The following is a 27,349-nucleotide window of genomic DNA, read 5'->3' on the forward strand; positions in this document are numbered from 1 at the left end:
AGCTGTAAAACAATTCAGAATAACAAAATATGGTGGGCATATTGTAGGCCCACTTATTATTATTACAAAATTCTCATGGTATCTAATAAGTCGATAGAATCCTGTCAATGTAGTGAGGCAACAAAAGACAAACACCACCCAATCACTATTTTTGACTTTTTGGTAATTTTTTTTTAAAGAAAAGAAAAGAAAAGAAAATATATGGAGTTTGGGCATGGATAAGAAAATATTTAACGACACACAATTCTTACACAGGTTCTTTTAAAAATATATAACTTTTATTATTTGTAAAAAAATCCCATGCTCTTAAAAGATCTTTAAAATTTAACGTTCTTTACTTTATTTCAAATGTAGAAGTATAAGGTCAAATAAATATAGAAACTGAATAGTTACCTCCTGCTAAAATAGGCAATTTGTATCCAACAACATTATGTCAATCGTTTTAGGATTGTTGAATATTTTAATAAAAAAAACATATTTTTATTTGTTTGGCTATTTAAAATAGTGTTTAAGATTAAATAAAATTATGTTACATTTAAATCAATATTTTTTCGAAAACACTATATAATTAATATTTTTATTCATCAATCATCCATTAAATTATTTTTTAAATAGAGAATACGATTGGCAAAATGTTTAAAAAAAAACAACAGTTTAGAAATTCGTTTAGAATTTTTCAGACGCTAATATTCATTTCAAAAGTTTTGTAAATCTAAAATATAATAAACAAGTCTTTTTATGACAGATGTACTTAATATATACTAAACTTTTTTAAAAACATAAAAATAAAATAAACTCTTAAACAATTTTAAAAATAAAACAAAATTCGAGAACCATTTTTTGATGTAATTTTTACATTTTTTACTCAAAGTTTAGAATATAATCAAATAGAAATAATGTAACAATGGCAGTTTATTTTTCAAATAAATTATCTAGCTTTGTATATTTTACATTTGTGATAAAAGATCAAATGATAATCAAAATATTAATATTATAGCGCATTAAAAAATGTCGATTCATCAATACACATAATGTGTATATAGTTTTAAACATAAAATGTTAATCAAATTATACTTATAGTATACAATAATTGTATTACAATTATGTTATAATGTGTTTCATTTCATAGAAATGATTAATAATGTTTTACTTTTTTAAATCATTATATAACTGATTTTCAATGTTTTTTATTTTTATAAAATGTGTAAAAAAAAGAGCTAACTTAATGTTTTTCGACATGTGATCAAATAAATACATAAATTTCCCGCGAAAAGTTGTAACGAAAAAAAGAACACCTATTGTGAAGGTCTTTGAAATATATTGTACAATCACTTCATTGTGGAATCGCTTTTAGCGAACAATTCATAGACTAAAACGAAGAGCCTTTCATTACGCCATTCAACAATACAAAACAGTTGTAAATCGTTCGATTTGTACAATAATTAGGTATAATTTATCAAATCAATTTGTATCTATTATTAGATTCTGAGCAAAGTGAGGAAGGTACTGGTTTTGCAATGATTTTTCTTTTTCGTGAACAAAATTTTGGTAGTAAATCTCCACCAAGTTTCATTCAGTAACTTTTTAAGTAGGAAATAAGATACGGTATAGGTACTTAAGACTAATTATTTATCAAGTAGTTTTCGTAAGCACAAAATAAAACTTAAAATTTATATGAGAATAATGTTACATTTTTTTTTCCATGGCTATTTATGTTACATTTATATTTCTTTTAATAAAAGAAGTAACTTTAGAATTTATGACTTTACAATATTATGATCCTAAGCCATGAACAAAGTTAATATTTTTATTTATTTTAGAGAAGCGTATGTTTTCGATTTTCTCAGTACATTATTGGTATGAACGAATTTCTGAAAAAAATTGAAAATTAAAATAAAATATATTAAGCTTAATTAATATGAAAATGAATTTAACTTTACTATCAATAATTATCTAAAGATAAATATTTTCGTCCTTATTTTTAACTTTTTTTATTGTTTTAATGTCAATTAAGCCTCACATTAGTAAAAATATTATATTCATATGTTATATATACATTTACTTACTGTTATCTAAAACAACAGGTAAACTGTATATAAAAATTAGTAGAAAAAAATAAAATTGACATGATAAACTTTTGGGGAAAGCAGTCATTGCAATTTTATAGAAAAATAAATCATTTTTAACGCTCCCGAGCCTCTATACAATATTGTTGCAATCAACCATAAATGTATGTTACTTGCTAGAAAATAAGCGTATAATTAGAAAAAATATCAAACTGTCTTAGAATATCAAAATGTTAATTTATTTTCCAAAACTTAAATAATGTGTAGGTTATAATAATGGCACTACTTTTACAAGCATATCCCATGACCCTCGATTGAATGATTTTTACTATAAACAATATTTCTTTTTTCAATGATTCTTCCTTGGTATATGATTATTATTAGAACCAATGGCGCTAAATTTCTAAAATTGTACTCAATTCAAATAAAAATACAACGGCCTCAAGCACCCCAGGACACAGGCCTACATTTTTCCTTTGCATATAAAAATAATTTCTGCTCTCAAATTACAAGTATTAAGCATGATTCATACTAGTCAGAAACATATCGACAGACACTGTACCATACCATTTCGTAAAATATTTTATAATGTGTTTTAATTTAGGTAATTCACATTTGAACGTTTCCGTTCCGTTCATACACGTACCGATCCAAAAGAGTCAATCCGGCATTCCTCGCGAGATCAGAATATTGCAAAGTACAAAAGATAGGTCAGCCTCATTATAAAAATGTAATCAGGCCACGGCCTGACCTAAGCATAGGGTTTCGGCGCCACTGATTAGAACGTTAAGTAAATTTAATCAAACACATCAAGTTTAATAAAATAAATAGTTCACGGTCAATTTTTATACTAATTTCAAAAACTATATAAAATATAGGTAACAAAACACATGATTATCACGTTCAACTTTTTTAAAAATAATGTTAATAATTATTTACCATATGTAAAGAAGTATCAAATACACATTAATAATTTTTAAAGTGTTATTATACTGTAAGGAGACAATGATTTTGCATTGTACACTATTATGCTGAGATATTTTGTTTTTCAGATTTAGCTCGGTTTTTTGGAGACATGAAAGCCTATTACTATAAGTTTCACTACAATGTTTTCCGATAGATAAACACATGATGGAAGTCCCATATAAACGGGTCTCCGTGGACTTCTGAACTAGTGCCAGCAAAAATAATGTGCATGATATTCGGTTTTTTGGTGGAGCAAAAAATACCAAAAAAAGAAAAAATAATGCACGTTCTATGTGTATATATATAATTTTCTAGTAGTTCTCTACTCTCGTATCGAAATCCATATAATTTAAGTTGCCTTGGAGACAGAAAGCATATAGATCTTAAAAACCATACACGAAAACATTTCGTCAGGAAATAAACAACTATTTTTTTGCTAACGTTTACTGTGCCCCACATATGAAATTTGTTTTTAGTGAACATGAAGCAAAGAAAATAAATAATTAATAAAAACACAAAATACGAATTATGTTAGAGTGACACACCGGTATATATAGCGTATATTAACTATATTAAAAATTTAAAAAATTTTTATATTTGAATATAGCAAAATATAATATAAACGTAAACATTTCAGGCACATTATTTCAACCAGAAATTAACAAAATTTTAAATCATTTTTAAATTAAATGATATATTTTTTTAAAAATTATTATTTATTTAAGTTTAGATTTAAAAATCCAAAAATATAGTAAAATACAGGATATAAATAGTTTTTTATCGTATTTATTTAAAAGCAATGATTGACCATTGAACTCGAAACACTTTCTGACAACGGTTAACATCATACATATATACCAGGGGTGGCGAACCTATGGCACGCGTACCAAAGGTGGCACGTTGACCAAATTTTAATGGCACGAGAGAAAAATTGAAATTATTAAAAATTGGACACAAAAAAAAATTACACTATTTATAAAATGTTGGTTATAAAATATTCAAAGAAACGAATTATATATTTTTATTATTTTTTACTTTATTTATATTTTATGTATTTTAAAAATGAAAATATTCCTTATGGTTTAATATTTTTCGTCAATTTATGTTTGTAAAAGCCATAACGAATTTAATTGAATCAAAGGAATACATTGTTTGACCAATGAAACGATTACTGATTGCATTTCACTAAGATTGACTAAAATGTAATAAAGATAATGTAATAAATCTGTAATTTTATTTTTATTCTTAGAAAATATCATTTTCTTTGGGCATGTAAATGATTTTCAAATCCTTAATTAGGAAAATTTGGCACTTGAACCAAAAAAGGTTCGCCATACCTGATATATACGATATACCTACATAGCCATTAAATATATATATTCTATACAATTGATGTACATTCTGCCAGCTCTATTTATAAAGAAAAATTAGTTTTTATATTGAATAAACATTAAATTATATATAATTAATACAAATAACAAAATCAATATTAGATGATACACAATTTTATTTTTATCAATAAATTATAAACATAATATTTGTATGGACAAGGATGTTTTAATCATAAAATACTATAACTATTAATTAGACTGAATAATTGTAAATGAATTCGCAAAATTTCGATGTTAAGCACAACAACCAAAATATAATGTATTTAAAACAACTAGTTTTTGATATATTATATAAAAACTATTTTTAGTTATTTATTTATTTTATTTTAATTAATATAATACAATCGAAATAAATATTAAAAAATATTTTATTTGTTGTTCTTGAAGGCCTGGACCATGAACTAGCAGAAATAATTGAATATTTATATTTTAAAATTATATTTATTTAAGTAAAATTTTAAAAACAGTAGTTTGTAACAAAGTTTTCATCACGTACTAACTATTTTCCTTCTGTCCGTTTAAACTTTAACAATGATACATTTTGGTCACACGTTTTGATAAAATATAACTGTCAGATAACAAACACATTCAAAAAAATATTATTAATTTTTGATTTTTACATAATATAATTTTATATAACATAAGTAAATTATTTAAAATTTCTATAAGCATTTTAGTTTTAAAATACAGCATGAATTTTTATTTTATTTTTTATATTCACAATAATCTATTTGTATTGTTTGTGTAATAATATTAACAGGACTCAATATTTATAATTTATAAATATTGAAGTGATTTTTATTTATTTTTGTTAACTTCCATTTTCTGTTGAAACAATGAATTATAAATATAACATGTTCAGTGAGACTCTCTATTCACGAAGAATAATAAAAAATAAAATATAACTGACTTTTCTTTTCCCATTATTTTAATTTTTCCAAAATAAATTAATATAATTTATAGATATCTTCTATTATTTCTAACTTGAAGTTTTACTACAAAAATATATTCATTTATTAATAATCCTACCCCATCCAAATTTTCATTTTTGCTTCAAAATAAATTATGTTTTTTATCATGTATAATTATCAATATAAATATTATTATAATGTTTTTATATAATATTTTATTCTAATTTTAAGCTTGATAATTGAGAACTTTAAAAATTCTAATTACAATGTAACTTCAAGGTCATTGAATATTCTAAACTATAAATTTATTCCTATCAAGAATTACTTTTACAAATGTAAAACGGCGCACTGAATATGCAATGATAAATCATAACTGTTAATTATATACCTGTATGCTTTATTAGTGTTTCCTAATATTATGCTCTTAGATTGTGAAAAATTACATCGTGCTAAATGGGGACAAATTAATGCATATTAAATCCAAATAAAATTATTTGAATTTAATTTACTAATACTCTGTATTCATTTGAAGAATATTAACATTTTTAACGAGTACTTATTCTCATACTTGACTACCGAATTTTAAGTTTATATCCATTATAAGGTATTTTATGCACGTACCTTCATTATGTATGTGAATACATGTCGTGTAAAAGTGTTACCATGATAACACTGTATTATATAATATGCACATTGATCTACATAAATATTTTTAAAGTTTTGAAACTCGTGATATTTATCACTAAATAAATACAACGCCCTCACTCAAAAATATTTAGACATGTTGGCCGAAAACAAGTTTTGGGTGAGAATCAGTAAGTGAACAGATAAATGAAAAAATTGTTATCAATTAAAAAATTAAAAGAAACCATCACATTCAATACATGATAATTCTTATTATATTATATTAACTATGATTTAACATCAAAAATTTTCAAATACAAATATACTACCAATAAAATCGATTATATCCTTTACACAAAATTCCATTACTAGCTAGCCAACCATTCCAGCCAACTGAATGTCATTCAAAGCAGTGTAAACACCTGCCGCTAGTACAGAGATCAATTGAATCTCTAAATTCATAATACTAATCTTTGAAAGTTCTGTCACTAAATAGCCTTTCCTCACATTTATTCATGTTTTATAAAAAAAATTACTATCATCAAATTTGCTTATTGAACAATATACAATACAGATTGTAAATATTATATTTATAATAAAAAAATACAAATATATTGATTGATAAATTAGTAATTTATAAATGATAAAAAAATCATTATAAAAGTGCTTAGTTAACAATTAAAATAATTAATAGAACCAATATAATTTGAAATTTCAGTATTATTTCGTTATAATATCATTAAAAATTAAAGTCACATTTTACGCAATTTATGTATAAATACGAAATAATGTGAATGGTGCATATCGTGTAAACTCATTGGTGGAGAATTTGGTATTGGATATAAAGGATGATGCTTTATTAATTATTGTTTAAAATGTGTTACCAATAATTAATAATGTATTATTTAATACTTACATCACTTTATGTTTTGTGACTGAATCTTAAAAATTAATTATCAATACACATTTAATTATTACTCGTCGCGTATTGTATGAAACCATTTTTGTTTCTGAACATTATTTCCTTGAATTTTTTTTTCGTCTATTACTTGTAAACTATTATAGATTACAATATAGCTAGTATACATCAAGGCTCAGTTCTATAAAGATAGTTAATGCATATTTTGAGATCCAAAACGTTGATATATTTATTTTTCAATAGAAAATAGCGCACATACCCTTGTTGATTTGTTATTAGATTTTTTTCTATAAAATTGAAACGATGAAAAAAAAAAAAATTACATATAAACGCGAAATGGCATTCTGCTTTTAACCGCAAGTACCTACATAAACCATACAACAATAACCTGGGTAGTGCTGAGCATAAAATATGACGTTTGATAGTGATAAAATTAAATTTTTTTTTTATGAAGAATTCAAAGCATACCATTCTAAGCATAAGAATCTAGAAAAATAGTGAAACGCTCAACTCACATGATCAATAATTAAACACGAGTCTTATCTTTACTATAAATAACTGATAACAAAAAGGTTAAGATTTAAAAAAAAACAGTACTAATATTGCATTGACAGTGGCATCATTCGGGTTTTTTTTTTTTTGAAAGTCGGCAATTTAAATGCATTTTAAATTACTTACTAAGCGACTCATTTTACCAATATGTCAATTAACGAGAGGGGAGGGGGACATTAAACCAGTCCAAAAATATAATGATTTTTACTTTGTACATAAGTACCCACATATTACACGTATAATATTTAGATTTACAACGACATGTCAACAGCTTTATAAATGACGTTTGTTTTATTTTGAATATATACCAAATTTGGAATAACTAACCCCCCCCCCCACGGTTAATTCATAAAATCGTAGGCTTTCCGTTTACACGTAGTGTTTTTCCGTGGTACAAAGAATATTAATACGAATCATCGCTCGTACCGAACATGTTCGAAAAATACGAATGAAACGTTTGATGTTGAACAATACGATATGGACAAAATTGCCGTTCGAAGGTTTATGATTACGAAATTTATAATGTATGACGAGTTAAAAACGAACGCAATCGGTAAAGGCTTTCGGTGCCTACAGCCGCTGAAAATGCAGTTCGTCCATTTGCGTGTTTTCGTGTGTTATGCGGGCCGTGCGCATAATCTAACGGCAGTGGTTTTCAACCTTTTTTTGTTCACGGCACACTAATATACATCTCAAGTTTTTGCGGCACACTCGTGCACTTAACAACAACAACAACTTTGGCTACGCGTTAAAAAATCCATTTAGGTTAAGACCATACAGCGTACACTTATGCGAGTTAGACTTTTCGGCATTAAAAAACATAAAAAACAAAAAACGGAAAGGGTTCTTTCCATTTATCAGAAAATGCGTGTATGCTTGTCTTCGATACGACCACGTATCGAAATTTTGTGTAACAAACGATAAGCTCAAGCTTTTCACTAATAATTTCAAATATTTTCTCTTTATGATATAATATTCTTTTGCTTAAATAATTTAGTTCTCAAAATATTTTCTTTATTTTTGTATTTTTTAAAAATAAATGCAATGAAATAGAAAGCCTCCTGTTTTTAATATTTTTTTACCAGCGTAATCATGGGCGTAATTAAAACTCAAATATTTGGGATGCTAAAATTTTTGAAAATAAAATAAAATGGTATTTAACTGTTATTATTATATATTATATAGATATGCAAAAAAAAACAGGAGTGCTACATTTGAACTCAGGGGTGCTAAAAACCCTATTGCACCCCTCCTAATTTCACCTATGAGCGTAATCACAAATATCAAACATTTTTCGTAACACAGTAGTGTGCTGCGGCACCCCGGTTGAGAACCACTGATCTAACGGAACATTCGAGTGAAAACCCAGGATTCTAGCAGGACGTCAAAATCACGTCCACGAATTTTCAAACCGCATAAAATGTTTTACCGGCATCAGAAATAGACGAATAGTAGTCCACCGAATGCATTGATATAGATGATGTTGCGTAACCATCTCAAATGACCATCCACAGGTTAAATATTGATAGAACGACGGTCACCGCGCACGCCGTTCTTCCGAACGTATCGTTCAAATCGTTTTTACCGTTTTGAAGTGCATCGACTCAGCAGTGCACTATCGGGTTCATGCGAAACCTTTGATTCGAGCGATCAATGACGATCAGAGCTGAATTTAAGATTTCTCCGCCTAGGGGCAACAACATTTTACCGCCCTTCTTCCCCGAAGTGTAAAACCAAAAATAAATGTCTCCGACTATTCGTTAAAAAGCATCTCGCAATTAATTTTCCCATTTCAATACACTATTATGCGATATTTGTAATTTATATTAAATCTAAAATAATAACTGATAATTAAATAAATAAAGTTGTAGAAAATTGTCTTTTACAAGACTGATGGTGGTGCACTTAAATAATTGAGTACATTTCGGTCTGAACATCTCATCCCCGTGTAAATCAAGATTAAACCAATACCTATATCTCAATAAAATACCATGTCAAATAAAATACTTTTGAATAGATATAAATTTCGTACTCTACTAAATAATATAAACGATTTTTCAGCGTAACGTTTTTTTTTTTTTTATAAAATTATATTCGTTCAAAAACAGTTTTCCGTTGAGAATGCAAAATAATCGATCAGGTTTTGCGTAGAATCACCGTAAAAATATTATTGCCACCCACTTAAATATTGCCTCTCCGAACCGTCCATTAAATACGGCCCTGGACATGACGAAGAGCGTCGTAGATCACAACCGGGCGGCAATAGCGAACACAAGCAACGGACACACACAATAGGTAACCGACACATCAAACTGACCTGCGTTGACCACTGGCTGCACGTGGTTGCCGACCACCACGAACCTCAACGTGACGGCGGCTGATAGCTGGAACCCGTGATTGACCAGGTGCACCACGACCGCGGTGGCCGCGATCACCCAGCCCCAGCCGCCCTCCGGGTAGTAGTGCCGTTGCAGCGTGGCGCGCTTCCGGGCCGACAGCGGGGCCAACGGACACGTTTCGGCCGTGACGGCGCCGCCGCCCAGTAGGTCCGTCACCACAGTGCACGGATGACCGTCGTCGGACGGCCCGGGCTCGACCACGCGCACGCCGCCACCGTCCTCCAGCCGGACGACTACCGGCCACGTGTTGCTGCGCGACATCACGTTCATGTTGCCGTCCAACTTCATGGCGCCGACAACGGCCATCACGCCGGAACGTTTCCGTCCGTCGCTGGCCAACAGTGTCTCTGCGGAAAACAAAAAGATACACATCAGTGGCGCGACCGGGATTTTTCCAAGCGCAATTTCCGTCAGTGGTATAACGCAGGGACGAAACTAGTGGTTGGAAGACGAGGGTTCATCCCCGGGCGTAACATTTTAGAGTGTGTAATTTTTGTAATGATTAACAACTGATTTGATATTTTTAACTTTGTTAAATACCGATATTTGGTTAAAACTCAACAAGTATGATTGTATATTAATTATAAGAAAACAATTCTCGAGAAGATTATTTGATTATTGATCTATTGGTAGGGCGTAATTTTAACATTCTCCCCGGGCGTAATCATTTCTAGTTCCACCTCTAGTATAACGTGTAATATAACATGTACAGCTGTACAGTTATTTTTCAATAATTATATCATTTTTTTGAATCGCTACTATTAAATATTTATCATGTTATTTTATTCAAACCTACCGCTGTAATTATTTCTGTGTGTTTGGCGTTCGTTCGATAAACTAAAAACCATTACCGAAATATATTTTTATTTATAAATAAAATTATTTTAATAGACGCGTCAAGTATAAAAATATTTTAGAAAGTTATTATGCATATATTTAAATTTTATTTTAATCAACCTATACTGTATGAATAGAACTAAAATTCTTAATACCCACCGCAAGCATTACGCTTATAGGGAAGTTTGCTGCTTGTATTAATTTGTTATTTCATTTGTATATTGTTGTTTGTAAGAAATAAATTATTATTAATTTTTATTTTTTTCCGAATCAACTCTTTTATGACGTCATCTGTAATAACTGCAATTTCACAATGATTATTCAATGCATTCAATCCATTTAATCTACACGCTGATATTGAGATTCTGAAGTATATTTTCAGTATTTTTTAAAGATTTTTCAGGCAAAAAAGTCGGATATACTTTTATTAGCACATTTACCTACTCATTTCATGTATTCAGCGGTAACAATAACATTCGAACAACTGAACTGATATAATAACATGTATGCACACACAGTCATAGAAATATTATATTATCTAGCTTTTGACAATAATAAATCGAAAATATTAGCTATTAAGTACCCACTTGTGAAGTATTTCCAGGAGTTAGGTGTATGCCAATTTTTGAAAAAAATAAAAAATATACACTTTTGTGATTATCATTATCATCATAATAATATAATAGTTTACATGGTTGTTATAATATGTTTATTTTCAAGATAATTGATAATACATTTCAGAGTACGTTCTATAGACCATATTAATCAAAGTCATTATGTACATTTATAAGTTATAATACACAATTATTTACATTCAACTGCCATAATAGTATTACAATGGGTTCTAATAAACCTAATACATTTTATAATACATTAATGTTAAATATATAAACATTATTATACATTTATACCTATAATCCGTATGTATATGATATATATATATATAAATGCTATGGGTGAGATAGGTTTGGCATTATTTTATCCCACCCTCTTGAACATCATGTATAACCGCTACTACATTGTACATACCTATAGAATCCACGATGTGAAACAGCTACGGTTAAACTACGCGAGCCGACCATATCAAATTTTCTTAGTGGTGTGATCGAAATACAATCCACTGCTCCTATACCCATATAGTCGATAAAGTAGGTCAAGCTCGAAAGATATATACCTTGGACGAATTTCATATAAGCACGAGGAGATTTTCAAAGTTTTTTTATCGTATTAGATAACAAGCAGTGGCGTACTTTCAATGTTTACAATCTTTCAATTTTACGGTGGAAGGGGATGAATAAATGTATCTAAAAGCGTTTCTCATTATTGTATCGTGTTTATTCGCGAATAGAACGTGAGGTGTCATTTTTTTATCGTTAACTATTTAATATTCTAACCAATATTCGTATTTTGATTGAGGTAGAAGGTGGGTAAATCAGTCCAGTCTTAAAAGTACGCTACCGTTATACATATCAATTCATCAAATACCTACATAGTTTTTATACGTGTTTACGTGTGACAAAGCATACTGGAGTATCTTCTTAAAAACTCATCTGAAATAGCTTCCTGATAAGATTTAAAATAAAAGGTATGTGCCTTGAAGTATTAAATAATATCAGGATGAACAAAAATTATCTGATAATATCTGTTAGTATGAAAGAATTGGAAAGAAATCAGAAAAAATAGTTTAACTAAGGATTTCTTAATAATTAATCTTTTTTTTATGATACATTTTTCATTTTACTATTTTATATTTTTATAGGTACATTATTATTAAAGACGACTTCACGAAAGTTTTCGGGGTACACAGGAGTTCGGTTAGATGAACATGATGGATAGAGTACAAGATAAAAAGTCTTAATCAGTGAACTGAAAATATATTCTATATCGTTTCAATAGTGGTGTATGTTCAGGATGGATGAACTGAGGGCGGACATACTTACGCTTTACTAATAAAATATTTTATTTTTGATCACCCATTAAACTATGTATGAAATCATCTTTAACCAGGGACGGATCCAGAGTCGGGGAACTGTGGGTCAAGCCATTTCAAGAGGCCATTTATAAGGGATGAAACTGAATTAGAAATGAATACCTTGTAAAAAAAAAAAAAAAACACAAAATGCTTATAAAAATTTATAAGTATATTTATATGACATTTTAGAATTAGTGATACCACCGATAATGACTTATTTATGGTTAATAAATATATTCTAATTTTATCAGCGCAACAAACGTACGGAATAAAATATGATTTACTTAACTTTCTACTATAATTATATAATTTAAAATATAAAATATGAATTGAAAAATTTTAAATTTTGAACATACATGGCATTCATTTTTCAAATAACACCGATGGGCCAACTGTCCAAGAGTCTGAATCATGGTCTAAAAAGAGAAAAAAATTTCCAAGAGGCCAATCTTGTCAACAAATATTAACTGTGGGTCAGCTGACCCCCTGAACCCCCCCCCCTAGATCCACCCCTGTTTGTAACGTTATAGCCTTATACATTTTTATTTGATTTTGGCACTTTATTATGCATTGCTTTGTAAATCTACCATTACCATTAGTACAAACCATGTAGTAGGAAGAAAAATAAATGCACATTTATATTAACTACATTGATTTTTTAAAATGAGTCCTCATAGCGGCACAAGATTCCTATAGTTCTATTTACTAAAGGAAAATTAAAATGGATTTAAAAATAATTGTATACAAATATAAATACTATATAACACAACCCTATTGTATAATATGTCAAATAAAAACAATTTTCAATATTATTTTGAAATATTTTTTTTAATTATAAATTTATGATATTTAATTTTTCTTCTCCATCATCTGGCCCTTAATTTTAAAGGCCTAATACTTTCTATGAGTTATAGCCGCCATCACTTAATCCCTCCATGTTTCTTGATCCCGGGCTAATTATTTCCGTTCTTGAACTCTCATTCTTTCAAGGTCTTCTTCCACTAAGTTCAACCATCTTTTTCTTAGTCACCCTTGAGTGTTTTTCCCCATTGGCTTCCATTTCAAGACTACTCTACTTATATCGTCTTAAATTCTCCACCACATGTATCCTAGTCATTAAATCCTTTGACCTCTTATAAAATATAGACCAAATAATAAATTTTCTAATAAATGATTGCATACATAAATTATAATAAATACTGTATACCTAAATACACGAGGTATTTATATTTCTGTTATAAAGCAAATATAGCAAATTTAAAAAAACAATTGAAATTTTAAACAGATATATCTGAACACATTTACGTAGATAATGAGGTTATATATTTTGAATAATTGATCAAATTTTAAGCTTTCGAAAAAATAATAATTGTGATTCAATATTGTTGAGATATTATTATTTTAATTAATGTATAATACAGATTTAATAATCTTGCATTTAAACTTTCGAGTTTAAAATAGCTTTAAGATCAAAAGAAATACAAACGTTGAAACGTATGAGTTACGTTTGACCCATCGGAGTCTTTTGAAGTAAATTTGAGAGTAATGATAAATTTTTGTACTCTGTGAAGTGAAGTATGTTTAACAGGATATAATTAATTCATACTACGAGTTCAGTTATTTTAACTAACAAATAAAATAAAACATATGCCTGTAAATTAACATAAAAAAGTTAAGAAATCAGACGAATATAAATTTTATATTATGTTTGTTAATAACTAAAAATAAAAAATTCGTTTGGGTGCCTACTTGGCTCTTACACTTAATTTTTTTGTTTTAGTTTTTACACAAGGTTGAACATGGTATGTTTAGAATATGTTATTTAAGTGGAAATAATTCTGCCGAAATCTACTGAACATACGTTTATTGAGTTTGAGTCAGTGCTCGAAGTGGTAGGGGGATACGGAGGGATGGCATCCCTCTACTTTTTTGTACATACAGTTTTCATTCCTCTACTTGTTTTGTCTAGAATAACGCATTCCTCCAAAGACTTGTATTTTAAAATTATATACTTATTATCATTTTTATATTTATATATAAGAAATTTTTTTTCTGTGAAAATAATTGTTTTTTTACATTCAGGCCCGGGCGCCCAGCTAGTGTTGTTTAATATAAGCCGTTTTGCAACCCGTATTATACCCGTATTTAGAGCCACTGACTAAGATAATATACCTTATAGGAACTATAAAAAAATAAATAAATATTATAGATACACTAGGTGTGAAGAATGTTATGATGGGGTACAACACGATTGCGATGGTTACACCTTATTCATAATACGATTGCGAACGAATGCCACTTATCAATAATTATTTTTTTTTTTTTTAGTCGAAAACCGAACGATTGCGAACGTTTTTTTAGACAACGTTGCTAAATTTATAATTTCAAAATATTATGTTTTATTTTGTTTATACCTTTTAGGTCATAGGATTATGAACATTGATTTTAATAGAATTTATTATTTTCAACGTTTGTGCCTGTGTTTGTTTTAAAACTGAAATTACTGCGTGTATTGGAGGATGGGGGTTGTAAAACTGACCATTGTACGTCCCATGAAAGCTCTCTGGCCTATTGGTGATTCTAAAATAAAATTATATTAACTTGTTAAAATTACATTGACAAATAATACACGGTGTTTCAAAAGTCTTCATCCGATTACGAACTGATATAGTTCGGCAACAGTTAATCGCAGGTTAATGACCGATGTATTAATGGAAAGATTATATAACTAAGTTTATTTTAAGTTATTTAGTTGATAAATTTGGCACCGTAATGATTAGTGAACTAGGAACCGTTAGTTTGTTTCGTTATGACGACTCCACAACAGAAAGCGTTTTACGTCCTACGTTTCAATAAGTGCGAGTCGGCATTAACCATTCAACGTGATTTTCGAAGAACTTAGGGAACTGAAGCTCCTACTACTCAAAGGATTCGACGTTGGCACCAAACGTTCCAAGAAAGTGGTTGTCTGTGTGCACAGAAACGCTCAGGTCGACCTCGTTTCTCTAACGGAAACATCGAGCATGTTCGACAGTTTTGTTCGAAGTTCATCTCTGGTCACCACGTTTCCCTGACCTCACAGTGTGTGATTTTTTTTTATGGGGCTACATAAAAGATAAAGTGTATGTATTACCATTACCTACAACCTTGGAAGAGCTTAAAATTAGAATCAAAGATGCTGTTCATGCCGCGATATCAGATATGATCAGCAACGTTTGGGAAGAATTTGATTACCGTATAGATGTGTGTCGGGCAGCCGGTGGGGGTCATATTAAACATTTGTAACCAAAGTAAATAAAACTTGACTATTTTAAGAATATATTTTACTTTATTTTACTCTTATATCTTCATTTTTAATATAAATATAAATTTTTGAAATTGGATGAAGACTTTTGATACACCGTGTACTGTACGACTGAACGAATCGATCTGGTTTTTCATCAAATTAATATAGATATACCTACTATAAATAATTAGTAAATTAGTAATCCTCCTATCTTATCGTCCGGCGTAATAGCAAAAAACCAATTATATAAATATAAATATAATTGACAGTACCATGAATCTGGCAACGCCGCATGAAAAACGGCAGGTAAAAACGTTCGCAATCTTGATACGAGAAAAGGTCCGTTCGGAATCATTCCATTCGCAATCGTATAGTACGCGTTATGATGATATCAGAAAATCTGAATTGTAGGGCTCCCTCCACTTATCTTGAGCCATTTCGACCACTAGTTTGAATCGAGCAAATCCCACTATCAGGATTCGACTTGACCACGGAACAAGGCAGTCCAGTACATAATGAAACAAAGTACTTCGGAGTTCGGTAGTACAGTGAGTGATTAACTAGTAGCCCGAAAAACTATTATCGTGGTTATATTATTTTAACTAATCAAGAATAAAATAAAAAAATAAACAAGTAATTATCGTTTAAATATTGGATTTATATTTAGAAATCACTTAAGACAATAATTTATACATAGTTTCAAATACCTAATAAATTACTTGCATATTAAATGAAAAACTAGCTCAATTTTTTTATGTTAAGAATTTATTTAAAATTTTAATACTCCACGCTTAACAACCGTACACTAACAAGAAATGCTATGATTTATTGTACTCGTATGTGCTAATATTATACAAAGACACTAATATTAAAACAAACATAGCCCATTTAAAAATACTTCATTGCTACTTTTATTACGGCTTAGGAATATTATCAATTTTAGTTTAATTTTACTGAGGAAATATTTAATGTTACGTATAGACAATTGTACACTATAATGTTTATGTTTCGAATGTTCTATAAAAAACGCCTACTTGCAAGCTACAACTCGTACTATTTATAATATTTTATAATTACTTGCATAATCAAAATATTTTAATGTAGACTGTTAAAACTATTTAAATTTTATTTTATTCTAAAAATAAAAATAAAAACACCAAATCAGTGGTGGAATAAAAATAAAAACTACTAAAATCGTAAAGTGTTAAAAACTTTTATAATTTGACATAAAATTAACTCAAATTTTTTCAGCATAAAATTATACAAATTATACTAACACCGTGATGAAGTTGTACACAAATAGGTAATACGGGCATGGTCGTTTTTGACCAAAAACGTACCCTTCCCTTTTCGGCCGATTCCCTTTACGACCAAAACAAAAATCTATTTTATAAATTTAAAACAATGATTTACAATTGATGTCAATAATTATTAAAATATTAATATGAAAGAGAACGATATTTTGTATCTAGTTTTGATCTCTTATCGTAATGAAAATTGTTTGCATTTTTTTTTTTTTGAAAAATCGGAACTTTAATTTTAAAAATTTTAGGACTTCGCTCGTTGCAGCCGGCTGTACTCACAAATTCAAGTGCCACTGCGTCGCCCTTTTCTAGGGGATGGGGCTCCACCCCAAGGGGATTTATAGTCTAAGCCTAACCTAGTTTTACCTAACCTAACCTTGATACTGTTACAAATGGGATTATGCTCTGTATGTGAGCCTAAAACCTCGCTAACCGAGTAAAATCCTGAATCGTTATTAATATATTATAATAAGTTCCACCATAATCAAAAATTGTATATCATTATTTTATTATTTTAAATGTATTATATAAATTTTTGTTTTGATCGAAAAGTGAATCGGCTGAAAAGGGAAAGGTACGGTTTTGTCGAAAACGGACTCGTCCGGTAATACATTATTTTAAATTCATATTAAAATGCGAAGGGAGCATTGATTATTTAGTTTATCAAATTATTGATAAGCCATATAAATCATAATATCCAAAAAAACAAATAATATCAGCGACAAATTATAAATGTAATTTGAATTTCTCTATAATCGTCAATATTCGTAAAAATTATCACTTATAGTGTACATTAAAAATATATAAAAAAAATACTAACCTAGTTCTGAATTATTTTTAAAAAAACCTAGATAAAATTGTTGAGAAGTCAAGAGTACAATTTGCAAAACACAATACATAAAGTTTCTCATTTTACTAAAAAAAATATAAACGGTAGTTCAACGAAATTCTATAATATTTAAAAGTTTTTCGGGTTTTCTTTTCACTTATAAAATATCCTTTGAAATTCGAAAAATGATCCCTTAGAGTACCATTGGTGCTCGTTTTCTTAACTAAAAAGTGTGTTGCATGAAACTTTTAGAGCAGATTTATTATCTAAACAGAGTGTGGACAGAAAAATTAAATACATAAATATGAAACGAACACAGTTCTCGCTCTACTCAAATCTGACACTTGCAGTAATAAAAATGTATAGAATTGTACTATCTTAATTAATATTCAATATCAAAACAATAACATTAATACATAAACACAAATTAATATTATAATAAAAAGTGAAATTTAAAATGACTATGATTTAAATTATTTCATTGCCATAAATCATTCGACATTTTTCAGCAGATGTTTAAATACAACATAAATATTTTATGATGGCAACGATGGCTCTTAATAGGCTCACAAGCTGAAAATAAATAAGAACATAAATATTTTAAGTAATGTAGTACTAATACTAGAATGTGTAAGTGTTTTAACAAAATTACTAAAATAAGATGCTAAAAATAGTAAATTTTAAGATGTTCTGTATATCAAATAAAATTAATTATTTTATAAATATAATGTAGCAACAGCTACATCGTTAAGATACCCTCCGAGTATGGAATTCTATTAGGTTAACCTGTGATGTGTCCGAAATTTAACATACTGTTTTTTAAATCAAATTCTCATTTACATCCTAACGTCTACCATGGATCAAAAAATAGATTACATACCCATCTCGAATGACTACATCGTGTTTATAACATATTTTAGCAATAGGTACTACACAGTAGATAAATTCGAAAATTATTGACTCATTAAAACTATAGTTATTATTACTAAATATATTACTCCATATTAATAAATATTTCGTTATAGATGATTGTATAATGTGTATTTAGTATAATTATTAATTATATATCAACCATTAGTATTTTATTATGTGATCTAATCGAAGCTGTATCGTTTTAAAATGCACTATTTATTTTTTCGCTATAACGATTTAAATCTGTATAAAATTTGTTATCAACATATTTCACTAAATTTAAGAATCATTTTTTTTCGATTCTCTGATATGTTTACTGAATTTTTTTTTCATATTTAAAATAACGTACATAATCAAAAGTCATAAGTATCCCAATCTGGGTTCTGATATTTAAAGATTTTTCCATAATTAAATAGTATTTCTTGAGAAGCATAAAAACTTTTGAATTTTAAATGCGATTTTTCTCTTTGTCACTCTTTGAGTTAAATATTACCAAAAAGAACCTTTATTTTGTTAATATAACATTATTACATTAAATTGTATTCATTTTTTGATGTCCCGAGATAACTGCTACAGTATCTTATAACAGTCAAGACTCAATTGACAATAAAACGTTTCGTTTTACAGATTGTACATGGTGTTTCACCAAAAATAACTGAAAATTCTATTCATATAATATGATGTAAACGGTTGAAACAATATCTGCCTTCGCAATAAACTAAAGATTTTTTTAGTTTTCGAATAAACTGATACAAAATTAACATGTTATTCAAGAAAATATTTTTCTTTAAAGTATAATAAACCTACTCATATAGTTAAAATGTACAAACCCAATGATTCGGTCATTAAAATATACTATTTTCTGTTATATACTCTTTATTGAATTATTAAATATTTTATTAAACGAGATATATTGGCTTAGTTAAATTGAAGAAAATATATAAACTCATGATTTGTTACTGTTTACTATATAGGTGAAACGAATATATTTTGATTACATCGTATTTTATTCCTAGGAGGGACTTATAAATGTCTCAAAGGGTAGTGTTTAAAATAAAATTATTAATGTTATACCTCTATTCAAGTTATTATTATACTTTTGTCAACATGAAAAAAACACAATAAACTTATATGTATATAAGAATTACGATTTATATTCAAGATAAGCCTTTAGATATGTAGTTGACTTGATCTGATAATAACATATGAGCCGTGTAGATTAAACTTTCAAAACACGTAAGTATATATTAAATTGTTTTCAAGCGATCGACAAAAACAAAAATAACATCAAGACTATATTGTATTATAATATTTCGTGGATCTAAGTAAATATATATTTTGTAATAACATCAATCATTTAAAATTATCGTTTTAATCATTCGTACACATTACAAATGTAATATTTATTATTTTCAGTAAAGACATTTTTAAATTATTTTATTGAAATACTTTTAACAATTCAATTTTTTAATAATTAAAAGTTCAATATTTTTAACAATTAAAAGCTCAATTAAATTCGTTTAAATTTACTTTGTTCAAAACTAATAAATTAGTAATTTTGCAAGTAATAACAGAATAAAATCAAAATAAGTGAAGGTTATTTTTAAGTTTTCTTAAAATTATATTACTTCCTAAATGAATATGTCAACTTATCATCCTTGAGTGATATGAAATATTTTGTATAAATTATATGATTTTTTTATTCTATATAGCCTATAAACATGTTTAAACTTTAACAACATTGATGAAAATTAATTTCTCAATATTAAATATTTATTTATTTACTGCCATACTGTACTTAGGTGTATTAGAATAATTATTTATTTATAATATTATTTATCTTATTAATTACAAAAAATATTTTCAAGTTCTTTAGGAAATAATCTTATAATTAGGATTAAATTTCAATATTAATGTACTAAAATATAAAAACCAACATTTTTCTTACATTCTTGGATACTTGTTCTTTTTGAAACGCTATATCTATTATTCGCCAATCTCTCAAGGTATTTATTGGTTTGGCTATTTGTCAAAAGAAGAATCCTTTTCGAAAAAATAAATAAAAACTCCAATGCCTTAATTCCTGCAGTATATAGCATCAATTATTAAAAACGTAACAAAAATGTTTAACGTTTTTGGAAGAATCGCATAGGCTCTAGATAACGTAATTAACAAATTAATTATTAGTTGGTAAATAACTTTACTTCATGAGTGTAATAGCTACTAGGTAAATTACTGGATTAAGATTTATTTCCACTTTTAACTGCAAGTTCTCGTTTTTATCATACCAATATTTTTATGAATTTCCTTTTTTTTCTAAATTTCCATTTTACAATTATTTTTAGTGTTTATTTATTGACAATTTTAAATTTGTAGGATTTGTTTCAGTATCAAGCCATACACCAAAAACTGGCCGTAAACACACATATAATGTACCATTTATATAATATAGATACCCTAAAGACGTCCCAAAACAAATAATTTAGTCTTTTCTTTAAATAAAAAACATTATTCATCGGACAAGGGAAATAATGATATTATGCTTACTTTGTATTCTGATGCAAACGATCACAGAATAACTGGATCGTCGTAAATGATTACGCGAAGTCTTCGTATCGATAATATGCAAAAATATACAACACAATCTGTGTCAGAACGACTGTGCTTCGTTCACAATTTCGTTGTTATTGTGTAACATACCCTTATAAAACGTACAAACTGATGCGTATGCATTTTAATCGAGTTCGATTTCCCGTCCTTTTCGATAAGTCGACTGATATAATCTTTAAAAATAAAGATTGAGGGGCGTATAGGCATATAAAGTGTATACAATTGAAGATTGAAATTTATACCTAAACATTAGTGGTTTTGTAATACATTTCCATTAAGACCCTTAAAAAATTTAAATGATTTTCTTTTTTTTTCTTTTGTCAAACAAGTATTTATTATGTACGTATTATAATAGTACCTACAATCAAAAATTTAAGATCAAAACAAAAAAGATTAATTAATAGATGAAATCCTAAGGATAAACTAATTTTCCTACTTTTTTCTAATTCTTTCTTATTACCAGATTTTTTTTTCACCTTAATATTATTTTATACCTCAAAGTACAAACCTTTTATTTTAAATCTAATCCAGCAGCTACATCAAATGAATTTTTGAGGATACTCTAGTATGCTTTTTTTCGTTATTATATGATGGACTCGTGTGTTCGCCATCATCGTAAGAATACGCTAAATACCACAAGAAAGATGTTTTACACGTTTTCCGCTTCGATAAAATTTTTAAAATGAAAATAACGAAAAGTATTGAATTAATAGAGTAACCATTACGTCGTAGATATCGTACACTCATTTTCACGGTATACCTACTATACAAAGTAAAATATATAGTTCAAAAACCGATTTATCCCTATACACATTACGCCACTTGGTATCATCGCGTAAATGGTATGGAATAACGAGAATTGTATAGTACCTATTATAAATTGAAAATCGCAGTATCACAATGTACAGTATCTTACGCTTAATATTCTAATAATATGAATAATTATATTAATTTGAAATTCGTTTATTCTTATCCTGTACTCAAGCTTGGCCACTATATATAATTAAAGCTGTTGTTCAATGGCGTGGTGTGCATATAAGTTAGTTATTATACTAATTGTTATAAGTTAACGTTGCATACCCACACTTTCAACTGAAAAACATTATCGATACCCAAAGCCGTCTTTAACTATGAAGGGGCTCTTTTATAAGCAAAAGTACGATTACTATTTCACATTACTATAACTATATAATTACAAAACTATAACTAAATTAATTATTAAATAAACAATTAGTTATTATGTATTATTAAATAAATAAATAAACAGTTTATATAAAATAAATAAATAAACGCTTAGCCAGGAGTATTATTGGGGCGTACCCGAGTTGGGTCTCAGATAATATTTATGATAAATATAAACAACTAATTAGGTCTGACTTTAAAAACAATAATATAATAGCTCGGTCTGACCACTACGACAATAAAACCTATAACTTACAAGTATTGATACACTTGATAATATTAAAAAATTAATAGATTTGAGTTTGTAAAAGCTCTATTATTAAAATTTTTTCCCAATTGTGTACATTTTTACATTTTTTAATCATTTTATTTATTTATTTATTATATACCAATATTCTAATTTTGAATTAATAATTATATGCCATATATTAATAACTTAAAAAAAAAATCATACCTGTATTATAATTTATTGGTAACTGACAGTCCTAAATCTGTAAAAATGAGAAGCGAAATTGTTTTTTGTATGGACCCAACTAGAGTAGTACTTTTAAAATCGTGAGATCCAATCAGTGTACGACCTGAAAAATACTGTGATCCAACTAGTGTACTGCCTAAAAAATATTGGGACCTAACTAAACTAAATAAAGATCTTCGGGACCCAACTAGTAAACGATGGTATTATTATATCTGTAAATTATGACCGAATTCAAATTAAATATACATCATCAGGCACACAAATATAAAATTCAATAAAATCGCGACTGCATATGAAAATATATAGCAAGGAATACATAAGGAAAATTGGTCTTTTTTTACATAGGAAAAATTTTTTACATGAGAGAATATTTAAAATTAGTTTTTACCAGACATACATAGATATGTTAAGAAGTATATTTTGATTATAATTATTTATTATAATCTAATATATATTGATATATTATTTATAAAATAGATTTGTTCATTTTAAATATTATTAACATTTATTTTCTTTATTTTAGGGATCCCATACGTCCCGTATTTTACGGGATTGTCCCGTATTTTGTATAGTCTATTTCGTATATACATTACTTTAAAAATTAAATTTTTTAATATCGGTAAGCTTTTTAAATTTTCTATTATGCATAAACTATAATATCTAAATCAAATGATAATTAATAATATTTGATTAAAAAAAAAATCTAAAAAAAATAGTAAGTCACCTAATTATTTGTTTTTAATTTTAATTATGATTTATATTTGTTTGAAGTATCAAATATTATGTTCAACTTTATTTTATAGTATATTTAGTAACTATGAGAAAAATTACTAATAAAAGTCCTTTCCCCCCTCCCCCAATTAACACCAATGAGAATTTCAAAAATTGGGATGATTTAAAATGTCCCGTATTTTTAAAAAATAAATCCGGGATCCCTAGTTTTTTTCATTGTGTATATGTAACTCTTCTAACACTGAGTTAATTTAGATATTATTTTGGGTATTTAATATTTTTAAGTCTGTACTGAAATCAAAATGTATATTATGGTTATTTTCTAAAACATGTTAGCAAAATTCCAATGAGGGGCAGTCTTTTTTTAATTTTATTTCAGTAATATGTTCTTTATATCTTATTTTAAAATGTCCATTTTTCTTATCTATAATATATACATATATATGTATATATATATAGGTATATGTATCTATATACTATAATATAATAAATAATAATAATAAATCTATTTATATAATAAAATAATTATTTACCATAATGGTATTATTATCTTTTATTTAGCTTATAATGTGATAAATAATAGATGGAAGTACGGGTGGGTAAAATTGATGATTGCTCACACCACCATACTGCTGATATTAAACAAATTAAATAATATGCCTATTATACATTGAATCGGTTGGACGCATTCGTATTAGTCTGACAGCCGAACGGAATCAATCATAAAATACGCATCGTATATTACAGTACAAAAATAAAACAATGTCCGTTATAAAATTCACAGTATTCTTTTTCTAACGGCGCAGAAAAAAAAATTACCAATCGGTACCGAGCTGCGGTAACAAAGCTACAGCTACAACCAAGGGTGCAACCATTGGCTCGTCGCTGACGCGATTTTTCAAACGTTCGAACCGAACGAACAAAAAAAAAAAAACACAATATCGTGTAGCTGCATAAGCGATCGCGTGTAAAAGTCCGCATGAATAAACATTATTTTTACATTTAATTTTCAATTATCGTGGAAATCAGCATTGTATTATACGTGCGTACCTACCTGTGCTCAGAACTCCGGTTTCGGGTGTGTTGAAAAATTAGATAACGTACAAACAAACGGCGACGGGCGCGAAACGACTCACGGCGTAACAACGATGGACGCCGCGTGCAAAACAGCGAAGCGTTATTTTGAATTTTTCGCGGCCGACCATTTTACACAGCGATACAGGCCCGCAAAGCAACATCCGCGCGACCGACCCGAACAAGACGCGTGTGAAAACGACGACGGCGTGTTGACCACTGCCGCCAACGATGGATGAGTAGCACTTACTCGACGGCGGTAACTTACGCGCGCACTTGTTGAACGCCACCCGCGTAGGGATGTCAAAAAAACATCGATGTTTAAGTTATGATATTTATGATATTTATAGATGTGTCACGTTTACCGATGTTTTGATTTCGATGTTTGTTTTATCTCCGATGTCCAAGGACATTACACAAAATATTTTTAAAATTTTTCATTTGCAAACAATAAAATATGGATGTATGTACGTATAATTATAATTTAATATTAACTTGGTTAATAAAACAAGTCAGGATGACTGTATCTTGATCTTAATCCATAATAATATAGTCTTATCGCTAGAAAAATAATTTAATAGCCTTGAATTTTTGTAATACCTAATTATAGAAATAAAATAAAAAACTTCCCAAAAATAAATTAATGAAGCTTGTTATGTAGAAAATCGGCATCAAAATTGATTTTTTTCCACAACTTGGCCGATCAATTTTGGCTTCGATATGAATGACAACATTGTTTTCAGTTTAAAATAATATATAAACATTTTTATTATAACTTATGAATTTATTGTGATTATATTTGACTGTGAACTTTATTCATTTAATTTAAATTTAATTTTTTTACACAATGTTTTTTTTTAATCTTTTTAATAAATAAGTAAATAAATTGAGTTGATCGTGTATGTTTAAATTTAAAATTTTTTTAACTAATTTAGCTTGTGGGCTAAGAATAAAGAAACAAAAAATAATAATTTTTTTCCTATGAAATGTATGTTTGTTTTTTTTTTAAAAAACATCGATGTATTTCTAAATACATCGAGTTCTTGACTTCGATGGTTTTTTAATTTATCGTTATTGTCACAATCGTTGTTTAGTAATAAATAAATCGATACATCGATTTTTACAAAAAATTTGACATCCCTATGCCCGCGGAGTGTATTAATTACGATTTGCGGGGTTTATTTTTATTATTATTATTTTTTTTTTTTTCTTGTTAACCGTATAACTTTGTGTACTCGATGCGATGACAACAACAACGATAGTGATTTACGTATTATATTATGTTCGGATGGAATGTCAACGTGACGTGGTAGTGCAGTGACTGGCGAACCCTTGCAGCAGTGACGAACGTACAAGACGTGCATTCGCAAAAGTCATCCGATGACCTTTCGACACCCAAACGAATATCGTAACAAAACAATACATTACGATTATTACTTGTTTTGGCTCATTTCCCTCTTTCCGTCACCTGGGGTAAGTAGGTACGTAGAGCGTTGAAATATGTATGCGATAAATACGAATTACCTAATTTAAAACTTTCGACTGTCTTAAAAATGTCAATTTTAAACATATCAAAAAACTGTGAAGATCAAAGTTGCTCAAAAAAAAAATAGAGCAATCCAAATCCAGTGTCAAAAATGGTGATTCCTATTTAAAAAAATTTTATTTTACTGCGCATGCGCAGATAAAAAAAAGTTAAAACATGTATTTATATGTTCTGTACCCTGTAAAAAACCCGAATCAAATTCAAGGTCATGCGTTTGAAATATTTCCTGTTACCTTTAAAATTGAATATTATTACTATGTCATCGAAATATCGATAGACGCATTTATTTACCAGGGATAAAACACTATTGTCCTAATATGCACTCGACGACATTTTCAATTTGGACTGTTATTATAATTGATTTAGTAGTCCATATTCGAAGGTTTCCGGAGGAGGAGTTGAAACGTGAACTACGTCCATAAAAGAAGAAGAATTAAAATTATAAAATTAAATATAACAATAAACTATATTGCATTTCTAATGTTCGATAACAATTATAAATAGGTAGGTAAAAAGATCTGTATAATATAATAATATTTATAAGTTATATAAGCAAATACATAAATACATAATATTACTTTTGCTAATAAGTAATAAGTTATAAGTAACAATTAAATTGCAAATTTTTCATTTTTGCGCCCTCCCAGAAATTGCATCCGTAGCGTAGGCGCTTCTAATCCACGAAAAAGCCCACCCCGAAAAAACTCAGGATGCTTTTCTGGGTTAAACCCCATTGATATTTTGAAAACCTCATGAAAAAAC

The 27,349-nt window shown here is 28.2% G+C and overlaps 1 protein-coding gene across 1 annotated transcript in view; it reads right to left on the reverse strand.

Moving 5' to 3' along the window:
- LOC112682727 (monocarboxylate transporter 2) overlaps positions 1–25,242 on the reverse strand; it is a 218,699-nt gene extending 193,457 nt beyond the window's left edge. The window contains exons 1-2 of the mRNA XM_025553414.1: positions 25,022–25,242; positions 9,747–10,175 (exon numbers count right to left, since the gene is read on the reverse strand). Of these exons, the coding sequence (XP_025409199.1) occupies positions 9,747–10,134 (388 nt within the window). The 5' untranslated portion in view covers positions 10,135–10,175; positions 25,022–25,242. The remainder of the gene's footprint in view (positions 1–9,746; positions 10,176–25,021) is intronic.
- Between the last annotated feature and the right edge of the window lie 2,107 nt (positions 25,243–27,349).

Source organism: Sipha flava, unplaced genomic scaffold (genome assembly GCF_003268045.1).
Source record: "Sipha flava isolate LNK unplaced genomic scaffold, YSA_version1 209_pilon_pilon, whole genome shotgun sequence".
NCBI lineage: Eukaryota > Metazoa > Arthropoda > Insecta > Hemiptera > Aphididae > Sipha > Sipha flava.